Source organism: Anguilla anguilla, chromosome 4, assembly GCF_013347855.1.
Source record: "Anguilla anguilla isolate fAngAng1 chromosome 4, fAngAng1.pri, whole genome shotgun sequence".
NCBI classification, from domain to species: Eukaryota; Metazoa; Chordata; class Actinopteri; order Anguilliformes; family Anguillidae; genus Anguilla; species Anguilla anguilla.
This window is the reverse complement of record NC_049204.1, coordinates 41141846-41154393: the sequence shown is the minus strand read 5'-3', so window position 1 is coordinate 41154393 and position 12548 is coordinate 41141846. Positions and strand designations below refer to the sequence as shown.

Below are 12548 nucleotides of genomic sequence, written 5' to 3'. Positions count from 1 at the left end.
GTAGTTTATGACCATGACCAAAGAAATGTTGGGAGCAAAACCTGAGGCCAAATTTGCCACATAGGCAAGAAACAACAATTTGACCAGAAGGGGGCAGCATTAATCTTTAAGTTATTATTTTCCCACGAGAAACATCCTTCCGGGTGTGCACATTGTGCACAACATGTATATTTCTCATGGTGACTGGAAAGTGAGTATAGTAGTTAATTGAAGAAGACCATCTATCATTTTGCTGTAGGCCTACGTCATTTGCCCTTATTAATGCAAAAATGTATGCAATTAAAGTTGTTTGTTAAAAAAAATAAAAATAAATCGGATTCATTACTCTGACCGGTATAGTATATTTACGCATTTGTACGAATTTGTGTATATAGCCCAGGATTTGTGTATAGTCTACCAGAGTCTGAAATCGTCTGATCACGGACTTAAATTTTAAATGTTTCGCCGTTTCACTGAGAATATTCTAGATCAAATAAGTGAGATTGTGAGATCGGCAGCTTTAAGTGTTTGGACAGGCCTTCTCGCGAGACTTTTTTTGGTTGAACAGATCGAAAGAGGGAGGGGAGGAGAAGGAGAAAGGAGACTGTTAGAATAACGCACACAGCGGTGTAAGGTAAACGCACAGCAGTCGAGATCGGCGTTATCTCTTTTCTTCGCCGCTGTAAAAAAAGATTCTATCTCAGGATGGCACTCTGAACGTGCACCCTACTCAAAAAGTAGATTTCAACAGTATCGGTCTCGTGTAACCAACAGGGGCTGGGGTATTGGATTGGATTTACATTGCAAAAAGTAGCGGATTTCAGTTTATTATTTTCATTTACACGTTATTGACAGTGTTTTAAACGGAGAGAACTGCTCATCGACACCACAATCGGAAAGACATAGCCAACATAAATGGGTAAGTTTACACATTTTGTGATGTGTCAAGCTTTAGGAACGGTCCTAAGTAACACGGGATTTGCAGATCAGTATTCCTTGAAATGCCACTGTTGGGAATTTTGGCAATGTGCAGCAATTTTGCATTAGTGGATAGTGTGCCTTCCAGCTTTTAAAAGTTAAATCGGAGTAACATATCGTAATTAATGAAATCACTGTAGACCATCGGAGCTGTCTGCAGAGCCCTTGCTAATTGGTTTAAAGTTGGAGAATCATTGATGAATTCAAGATGTTGACACGTTTACATTTTTCTTTCGCTACCGAGTGAGTTTAGCACAATATCCGTAGAGGCCACTGCATGATATTTATCTACACACTGCCGACTTAGTTTTGGACGGAACCGCTCTTTTGTGTACAGTAACATCAAGCTAATTAGTTACACATTTCTTCACAAAAGTAGAACGTATAAAAAAGTAAATCGCTCGGTATTCTGTTGGCTGTAGATAAACAAGCAGATGATCTTGTACAGTACTTGAGCCTGTTTCCCTCTGCACTGCCGTTTTACTGTCAGTACATACAGGAAAACAGGGGCGCTTTCCACTCTCCCCTGTTTACACTGAAGTGGGTCCCGTTTAACGTGGGCGGGGGGTGTCCAGAAAGAACCATTTTTACTTAAGACTGCATTTCTTATAGCGACACGTTTCTGCCTACACATTATTGTTGTGTGTTTGATTAATAATTAGGTAACAGAAGACATATTAAGCCGATGCGTAAATCGGATTACTCCTTTTAGTAGCCTTGGCAATTACGCCGTGGATAGCAATAACACGGTCGATTACGTGGTAAACCTTAGGGTGCCCGAATCATCGTGCAAGCGACAGCCACCATCAAATGGAAAGGCTGATTCGTCGCTCTGCTTTTAACTGAAGTGTCCAAATGCATCAGTCGACTCCCTCGGCTAGCCCTATATCCTATCCCACTTCATACAACATTTCGATTCGGTATGTAGAATTTGCTAGTAGGGACAGTAGCATTTCACAAATCCAAATGGCAGTCCATTGTACTTTAAATTGAAATACAATTTTATGTATTACGAACTAAAATGGAGGCCTTTCAACACTATTGACTTGCCTAAAGCTTAGAGTGACATCATTGCATCGGGTTCTCAAAACGGTCAGTCAATCAATCAATCAAATTTTATTTGTATAGCGCATTTCACAGTGATTGTCACAATACGATTCACAGACAACCCTGGCCTAGACCCCCACAGGAAGCCTAAAGCAACAGTGGCAAGGAAAAAGTCTCTGTGGCAGATGGGAAGAAACCTCGGAAGGAACCAGGCTCAAGGGGGAAACCCATCTTCCTCTGGTTGGCTCAGGGTGTTGATTGGTGACTAACATGGTCAGTCAGTCAATGTTTACATTGTTAATAATGCAGCTCAGATGATGGGCGGGGCCAGGTGGCGGTGGTGGGGAGCAGCAGGTGCCGACAGATGTGGGTAGGGTGGAAGCAACGACGAAAGAGGGGCTGGACCGCAGTGGTGGGGGAGACCAGACAACAGCACTCTCGAAATTTGGGGCGATTGGAAAGAAAGTAGAATTGGTGATTAGGGAATGTGCAATAGAACAGACAGGGACCGAGAGCCCATGCAGTCAGAGGGGGGACAACCATCTTCGCCTATCAAGAGCCAGCCTGTTTAAAGTGGGGTCACAGCTGATTGATAGGTGACAGTAAGGAAAGGATGCCACCCCACAATACTCTATGACTACAGGCTTCACCCACCCTGTCTCCTGACTATAACTGATTATAAGCCTGAGCATAAAGGTGCGTTTTTAATCTAGATTTAAATATTGAGACTGTGTCTGACTCCCTTATAAATTTTGGAAGTATGTTCCACAGCAGTGTGGCTCTAGGAGAAAGCTTTACTACCTTTTCGATTTTTAGAAATTCTTGGGACTGCCAAGTATCCTGCATCTTGAGGACAGAGTGAACTTGTGGGCTTATAAGGTAGGAGCAGGTTAGTTATGAACACTGGTGCATGTCCATGCAGAGCTTTAAAGGTCAGGAGCAAAACCTTGAAATCTGTCCTATGCTTAATGAGTAGTCAGTGAACTGACGCTTGCACCGGGGTAATGTGCTCACACTTCTTAGTTCTGGTCAAGATATGAGCAGATGCATTCTGCACAAGCTGGAGACTCTTTAACGGGTTATTAGGGCAGCTGGATAGCAGGGCATTACAGTAATCTAGCCTAGACGTAACAAAAGCATGGATCAATTTCTCTGCGTCCCCCACTGACAGGAAATGCCTGATTTTAGCTGTTGCGTAACTGAAAGAAAGCAATTCTGTATGTTTTTTTATATACGTATCAAAGGTTAAATCAGGATCAATGGTAACACCAAGATCTTTAAAAACCATATTTGTTCAGCCAAAAAACCATCACAGTTTAGCGTAAGAGTAGACATTTTCTCCCTTAATATTTTGGGACCTAAAACCAACATTTTGGTCTTATCTGAGTTCAGGAGCAGAAAATTAGAAAGCATCCAAACCTTGATATCTACAATACAATTTCTACAATCTCTAAATTTCTAAAATCTACAATTTCACTAACTGTGAAAGCGGCAGTGCTTTGCCAGGTTTCATTGAAATATATATCTGTGTATTGTCCGCATAGCAGTGGAACTCCATGAAACCACAGTGCCATGTGCCCAGATAATAATGCCAAGTGGTAGCATATATAGTGAGAAAAGTACTGGTTCTAGCACTGATCCTTGTGGAATACCGTATTTCATTGTTGAGTAGCTGGACTCTTCTTCTTTTAATTTAACAAACTGTTTCCTGTCACATAAGTATGCTCTAAACCATGCGACAGTATGATCTAAACCATGCGACAGTGTGATCTAAACCATGCGACAGTATGATCAAAACCATGCAAGTCAGCCTGAAGAATCTGCGGGCATTACTACCTACTGGTGACAAAACACGGATGATCGGACTTCTAAATCGGTTCCATCTTCTAATTAAAATTTATCTGATTGTTAATTACTCTAATCCAGTACGCCTTATTCTATTGCACAAAAGGCCAAAGAAATGCTAAATGGCTAATTATCTGTCACATTTCTAAAGGAAACATGAAACGATCAAACAGTTCTGATTTGCTGACGAGTATATATAGGAGGCTACCATTATCTGAGTAGATGGGTCAGACACTGTGATGACGATGGATGGCAGTCCTATGATATGTTCATTGAAGAACTAGTTCTGCTCTGCTGCAGTTCAACTGACCGAACGGGTTGTGTTCAGCTTCCTCGTGTGCGGCAAACACGTTCTGCTTAACAGTGCAACTTTCTCGACCGTCCTCCCAAATCAACATATCCCGTGTAGCTGAGCAGTTGGGACGGTTTTCCAAAAATGAACATATTCTGAATCACAGTAGGCTGCAGGATACCATGTCCAGTGTGTGGTCCTGGGCATTCTGCAGGCATGGAATTTCAAGCAGTGGAGAGATGATTCGTCTAATTCATTACCCACACTGATGCTTTGCTTTTGTTTTGTTTTATCATTCTACTGATTTTCCTCCTAAGCTGCAACCTGTTTTACAAGGGCCGTTTACTCTTCTATGCTTTCAGTCCCCTAGCCTTATTGCCACCGCTCTTAAAGCCTCTGCTGGTGTTAGAGTTGAGGCCAAAAGTTTACGTACACCTAGGCTAAAGACATTCAAACTAATTTTTTCCAAACTCCACACATTTCGTGTTACCATATATTTCTTGTGTTAAGTCAATTAAGGTATCTACTTTATTTCCTTGTGATAATTTCAAAATAATAGCTGAGAGACAAATTTATTTCAGCTTTTATGTACTATATCAGATTTTCAGTGGGTCAATAGTTTACATAGCTACATCAAATTGAATGTCTCTTTAAACAGTCATGAAGATTCCAGAAATTGATGTAATGACTTTTTAGCTTCTGACTGGCTAATTGTCATAATTAGGAGTTAACTGGGAGTTAATTGGCACCTGTGGCTGTATTTAAGGGCCTACCTTTAGAGCCACTGCCATTTTGCCCTTGATACCATGGGAAAATCCAAGCAACTCGGCCAAGACCTTATGGACCACCACAAGTTCGGATCCAATTGAAAGTACCACAAGCATCTGTACAAACAATTGTATGCAAATATAAAAATATTGGGGCCACACCAACACTGCATTGTTCAGGAAGGAGGCCCAAATGAACTCCCAGGGCTAAATGAACTTTGGGCCGAAAGGTTCAACTGAACCCCAAGACAGCAACAAAGGAACTGGTGAAGGAATTGGAGGCATCAGGTTCCAAAGTATCTACATCCACCATTTAGAGAATCCTACATCGCCATGGCCTGAAAGGCTATTGCGCCAGAAAGAAGCCCCTACTCCCGAGACCGGCATAAAAAAAGCCAGTATGTAGTTTGCAGGTGATCACCAGGACAAAGACTTTTGGAGGAGTGTTCTCTGGTCAGATGAAACAAAAATTGAACTGTTTGGCCATAATGATCAGTGCTATGTATGAGGGAAAAAGGGTGAGGCTTTTAATCCGAAGAACACCATCCCAACTGTGAAGCGTGGGGGTGGCAGCATCATGTTATGTGGGTGTTTTGCTGGAAAAGGGACTGGGGTACTTCAGAAAATAGATAGCATCATGAGGAAGGAGGAGTATCTAGAAATACTGAAGCAATGCCTGAAGACATCAGCTGGAAAGTTACTTTGTTGCAACTGGGCCTTCCAACAGGACAATGATCCTTAGCATACCTCCAAAGTTGTAACAAAATGGCTTAAAGATAACAAAGTAAAACCAGGGTTTCCCCCAGAAAAGTTGTTAGGCCCGGTGGCAAGTATCTTTTGATGGGAGCCGGCGGCCAAGTGTCTTTTTTATGTATAAATAAATAATTTATTCAACACACATTAAAAAAAAAAATCAACAACTATTTACAGCATAGCAGAATCTTACAAAGAATCTGACAACAATGTACAGTCTTGGAATGCTGTGTTTTCAACAACAACAAAAGAAATTAAATTAAAATAAATAATAGTTTTTGCACTCTACAAAAAACTTGTATTCAAGTCCTGATTGGCTACTGAATCTTACAACAAGCCTTGGAATGCTGAGCTCATTTAAACATTTAAAAAACTGTCTAAGGTTTTTTGGCTTTTACCTTTCCTCTTTGACATTATCCCTAAATGTCACAAAGGAAGTATCTGTGTTACTGACTGTTTGGCTAGCTAGCTAAGTTAGCTAAATGACCACGTTGTCATAAAATTTTATTTTAGAAAAATCCTAAAATTTCTTCTTGCGGTGAAGAGTTCGTATTTCTCAGGACTTACCCAAAACACAGCCTGAAGTTTTCCTCATATCTACTGTTGTCTGTAAACCGAGAGCTGGAAGACTTGGTCTTGCAGATATAAATGTGTTAACACAGCGGCAAAATTAGGCTATATCTAGAAATACCATCTTCGGGGAAAAAACGCTACAGTTGAGGATCAGGCACTCTTCACGGTAAGAAGAAATTTCAGAATTTTTTCAATATTGCTTGTGTCGAAAGTGCTTCGACGGAAACAACGATAGAGCCGGAGCCACATCTGTCCAAAATGTAAACAAGTCAGGCAGTTTTCACGGTCGGGAAAAATTGTATGACAACGTTGTCATGCACATCAATGTCATCAAGCTAACCTTATTAATAAACAAGTGAAGTTGTTATTTCGATGGCAATTAATAAGTCATGTAATGTTACAATGTATTGAACGTTACATTCATGCTACTAGTTTAACGTTACCTACACACTACTTAAGTTAATGTAAAAAGAATGTACTTACTGACAAGATGAAGTGATAACGCAGTTTGTAACTAAGTTAGTTAGCCTATTAAATAAGAAATGGTGGCTTGCTAGGTAACGTTAGCTTGTGATAGTTGGAAGCATCAAGTGTTGAACGTCACTCTATGCACAATGAGGGTAAAAAACACTGATCTCAGACCTGCTGTTTCCTATAATGCGTTCACGATTTAACCAACGGATGTCGCTGGTGAGCTTTCCAACCGAGTCACCCCACTATAACTGTAGTTTAAAAAACATCTTAAAAATACATGAAAAAAATAATTATAAAAAAAAAATTCCCCGATGCTTAGCCCCGGCGGGGGGTCAACTTAGGCCCAGTGGGCCGCTGGGCTTGCAATACACTGGTGGAAACCCTGTGAAACTATTGGAGTGGCCATCACAAAGCCATGACCTGAATCCCGTAGAAAATTTGTGGACTGAACTGTAAAACCATGTCCGAGCAAGGAGGCCCACAAACTGACAGAACTGAGTCAGGAGGAATGGGCAAATAATCCGGCAAGGTATTGTGAGAAGCTTGTGGAAGGCTACCCCAAGCATTTGATTCAATTTAAGCAATGAAAAGGCAATGTCACCAAATACTAACAAAGTGTATGTAAACTTTTGACCCACTGAAAATCTGGTATAGTACATTAAAGCTGAAATAAATCTGTCTCTTATTTTGAAATGACCTCTTATGGAAAGAAAGTAGATGCCCTAATTGACTTAACACAGTAAATGTATGCTAACATGCATGTGTGTCTGTGTGCCTACCCTAATTTCTTTGCGCAGGAATACCGTGGGTGAGTCATATTAAAGCCAAGGGCCCGTGAAATAGTGACACTGGGGACAGTTTATAAGTAAAGCCGGGCACCCACCGCACGCGTATCGCCCGCAAGCGTAGTTGAAGTACTGTTATTACAACGGCAGCGGGCGACGTCGTCTCCACCAGATGCGAACGCGTCGCGAACCGGCTGCGAAGCTCGCACGACACAAGTGAACTGAAGCGTAGTTTTTCGCTTCTGTTCTATTTTTTCGGCTTGTCACGCGTCACGATGGCCTGTTTATACATAGAAATATGCTCTAAAATGCTAGGTATACATGCTCTGACTTATATTTCATCCTTATATTACTGGGGGTGTGTTCCTAGTTCCCTCCCAGATATTTTATAAGCAGCTAAAAAAATACAAGCCTTTTTGTTTTTGTATTGTCCTTGCAGAAAAAAAAACAAAAAACTGGAACCTGGGGAAAAGGCAAACTTAGTTTTGCTATCTTATTTTGCGGAGGGGGTGGGGTAAATTTGAAAATACACCACAGAAAGACGTAGCCTATTGAATGATGTAGAAGTGAATGCACCGAGCAGCGGCTTGTTAGCTCGAGTGTTGGAAGGTAGTTTTTAACCAACCATTGCTCAGCCTATTTGACTTCTCCGATGTCTTCGTTCACCGTGCTTTCAAAAAGGGCTTGTTAATAAAAATCAGATAATCCACAGAGCTTTAAAAAATGAGATTATTTAGTGGTCTTGCCGATGAAAATGAACCTATTTTATAAATGAAGTTGTAAGCAAGCCTTTATTGCACTTGTACTTCCGGTGTTCATGGCGTTGTGGTGTTCATATCCCTTCAAGATTAAACTGTTACGCTATGTTTTTGATGATTAGCTGCTTTTACTAAATCTGATCCTATAAATGTTTTGACGTGAATGACAAGACAACACGGGAATTCCCAATGGTTGATTACGGATTATTTATTATTATTATGATCATTACATATTCTTCATGAAATTGGCACGCTTGTTAACCAAGCAAATAAATGAATACAGTTTGAGATTGATTATTATGCAGGCTACGTTGCGATTTAAGCTTAGAGCTTTAAGCAAGCCTTTGCGCGACACAAACGGAACCAGTGGAGACACGCTACGCGCCGCGCCGTGCTGCTTCGCCGTGCTGCTTACGCGACGCTTACATGACGCGTGCGGTGGGTGCCCGGCGTAAGAGTCACATTGGATTGGTCAGTCATAGACTGAGCTGTGGCTTGGGAATGGGGTTTGTAACCAGAAGTTGCAGATTTGATTCCCCAGTTGGAGCAATGCCACTGCCTCTTTGTGCAAAGTACATTAGCTGAATCACTTTGGTACATTTTCAGCTGTAAGCAATAGGGCTGTCACTTTTTCCCAAAATGACATTTGAATGAATTCCAATTAAGATGGAATTCGTTCAAATTAATTTGAATCTTTATGTAATGTACCGTAACTTAACATGCCTTGGCTCCCTCTCCTTTTGCAATCCCATCCCATTTCATAATCACAAACAAACATTAATTAACAATGTATTTATTCAGTAGGTGAGAGTATAAGCTTCTTAACGATGTATAACGTGTAATTTTGCTTTTGGAATAGCGTTTTATATCTCAGCATAACCAAAAGTTTTCTCATCATCGCATTCACTTATGCATTCACTCTGTGATAACAGTGAAAGGCAGTGCACCTGACGAAACGTTGTGAACGATTTTTCGTAATTTCTTGGAAAATACTATTATTATTGAGGACTTCTGAGCATAGCTAAGCCATATGTTTGCTGATAGACTTACTGACATCATTTTCTGGATGAGAAACACCTACAGGTTGTTGGACAGAAAAACAAGTCTATCGACTTGATCAGAATGAAGTGCGGCTCGCTTTTTTTTACAATATTGCCGGCAGATGAAAACACTCTTTTGGATCGCACAGTAGTTCCAGGCACGCACAGGTATTTGTGAGCGAGCAATGAGAGCTGAGGGTATCTGACGCAAAATACTTCCAAATATCGCTTCTGAGGTGCGCTGGTGTTGTAATTGTTCTCATGGACTCGCTCAGCTCGCTCTGAGTAGGCCTGCTAGATTCCGCCATCTTGAATGAATGAAACATCCGCCGTTGGTTGTGCGTGGCAGCGGAACACCACTTTTCGGAAGACAAGGCTCATTCCATCAATCCGCAACGTGAGAAAAAATAGAACCAGGCAGTAACATTAATTGAATTCCCCAATTTAGAATTTGAATGCATAATTACATTTCGAACTTTTCATACTTCACTTGATTCAAACAAGAATTCAAATTTGAAATTGTAGTTGTACTACATTCTATGAAATAATGCTGCCTGGTAGAATATGTGCAATAGATGAGATTTGGTTCCGCTACACTTGCAAAAATCTCCTTGTTGAAATTTGCACTTGTAAAAATAAATAGCCTATATGTGCAATAAATATAAAATTTACTGTAGGTTTAGATTAAAAATCAGAAGGGGCCACCTCTCATGGTCTGCTGAGTATATACTGAGGAGCTGGCATTTCTGCAAGATCACTGAGATAAGTGTGATGTTTAACTGCAAGCACATCTCTGTTTCTTAACCACATAGGCTTTTCGCATTGTGGAGTTTGGGGGGGGGGGGGGGGTTGGGGTGGGTGAGTAGGTTGGTAAAGAGGATGTTGCAGACTTTAGTTCCCCTTTCTGCAACACCACTCAAATTTTGCAGCTCAGCTTCCCCCTTTCTTTCTAAAATCTGCCTTTTACGTGTTCACCACCGCGTATTTCTCACAACGACATCCAATCTCTCTGGTGCTGAGAGCAAGCTACATTCTGCAGTCACATGCCTTCAGAACACAAAGAAACATGCATGCACAATCACACACGTGTTTTGGTCTTGTAATAACAATAATAACTGAATAAAAATAACTTTGTCAACAACAGTGTTTGGTGTCTGTCAAAACAACAGTGTTTTAACCTCTTAAGGCACAGCCCCTAGTGGTCGGCATGCCCCATACCTATACAGCACCGAGAGTTTGGCACTTTTCAGGGTTCCCCACAGAAATAAACACAACAGCCACAGACACTCAGCCCTTAAAAACATTAAATTCTGTACATTCTGACCCCATTTCAACAGACAGATTTCATAAACAACTTCACATGTCCACACAATAAAGCCCCAAACTAAGGGGATTTTGCGTTTTCTCCTTCTTCTTCTGCTTCTTCTTCTTCTTCTTCTTCTCATTCTTATTTTTCCTGCCGCCTATCCCACTAACAACATGTCTCCCCATTGGACATTTTACAGACACCAGCCAAATCTTCACCTACACGACCCAATCAAAAACTCGCATACACACGCAAAATACCCATACCTTTTCATTCTGAAACATTTCCAGTTTAAACAGCTAGTCTGCCTGTGGCCTAGTGGGCAAGGTTACAGTCTTGGGAACATGGGGTCCTAGGTTCAAGCCCAGCTACAAACATGTTTCTTTAACCTGCTTTTACCCTCACTAATAATTGTCTACTACTTATCAATTATTGCTTTTGCACCATATCTACCCGCCGTTCACCGAACGTATACACTGCATTATGACATACCGTCTGCACGTTCAGTTATTAACCGGCTACAATATTGCAAAGCCATATGGATTCAACTGGAGCTCTTCTGTGCTTACTGGCCTGTGTTCTTTAAAACCACTGACAGGTTTGCTAATGATATTTCACGCATTGCATAGCTATGTCATGGTGCTGCACTAACAAAGTCACAGACTGGTAAACCTCCGGTTGAAGGATTGAATCACGCCTCGCCCTCAGGCAGATAATTTCCTCTTTTACACTAACGTTTTCTTACGCTTATATTTGCTTTACCAAAACTCACTCACGGCCACCCATATGCATTTCATGATGGCAAATGTATTCCTTTTATTAAAAAGTTACACCAGTTCACCACTGTGCCGTTTCTACTAACTATATTTCTTCACTTGGCTACCGTACAAAACCTTCTTATCAGCAAACGCCACGTTTCCACATTGGGATGGCAGGTATGCCATCCCGCCAAGTTACGCCTTGGCGGGGGCATGCCCCATACCTATACAGCACCGAGAGTTTGTCACTTTTCAGGGTTCCCCACAGAAATAACCACAACAGCCACAGACACTCAGCCCTTAAAAACATTAAATTCTGTACATTCTGACCCCATTTCAACAGACAGATTTCATAAACAACTTCACATGTCCACACAATAAAGCCCCAAACTAAGGGGATTTTGCGTTTTCTCCTTCTTCTTCTTCTCATTCTTATTTTTCCTGCCGCCTATCCCACTAATAACATGTCTCCCCATTGGACATTTTACCGACACCTGCCAAATCTTCACCTACACGACCCAATGAAAAACTCGCATACACACGCAAAACACCTATACCTTTTTACTCTGAAACATTTTCAGTACAATCAGCTAGTCCGCCTGTGGCCTAGTGGTTAAAGTTACAGTCTTGGGAACACAGGGTCCGAGGTTCAAACCCAGCTAAGAACGCGTTTCTTTAGCCGGCATTTACCCTCACTAATAATTGTCTACTACTTCTCAATTATTGCTTTTGCACCATATCTACCAGCCGTTCCCCGAACTGTATTATGACGTACCGTCTGCATGTTCAATTGTTAACCGGCTACAATATTGCAAAGCCATATGGATTCAACGGGAGCTCTTCTGTGCTAACTCGCCTGTGTTCTTCTTTAAAACCACGGACAGGTTTGCTAATGATATTTCACTCATTGCATAGCTATGTCATGGTGCTGCCCTAACAAAGTGACAGACTGGTAAACCTCCGGTTGAACGATTGAATCCCGCCTCGTCCTCAGGCAGATAATTTCCTCTTTTACACTAACGTTCTCTTACGCTTATATTTGCTTTACCAAAACTCACTCATGGCCACCCATATGCATTTCATGACGGAAAATGTATTCCTTTTATTAAAAAGTTACACCAGTTCACAGCTGTGCCATTTCTACTAACTACATTTCTTCACTTGGCTACTGTACAAAACCTTCTTATCAGCAA

The 12548-nt window shown here is 41.2% G+C and overlaps 1 protein-coding gene across 4 annotated transcripts in view; it reads left to right on the top strand.

The window, feature by feature from the left end:
• Positions 1–549: 549 nt before the first annotated feature.
• sh3kbp1 (SH3-domain kinase binding protein 1) overlaps positions 550–12548 on the top strand; it is a 124745-nt gene continuing 112746 nt past the window's right edge. For 2 of the 4 annotated variants that reach the window (XM_035412888.1, XM_035412886.1), the window contains exon 1: positions 551–898. In XM_035412888.1, coding sequence (XP_035268779.1) covers positions 895–898 — 4 coding nt within the window. In that variant the 5' untranslated portion in view covers positions 551–894. Of the gene's footprint in view, positions 899–12548 lie in introns of all 4 variants that reach the window. The other 2 variants (XM_035412887.1, XM_035412889.1) reach the window with 2 other exon arrangements.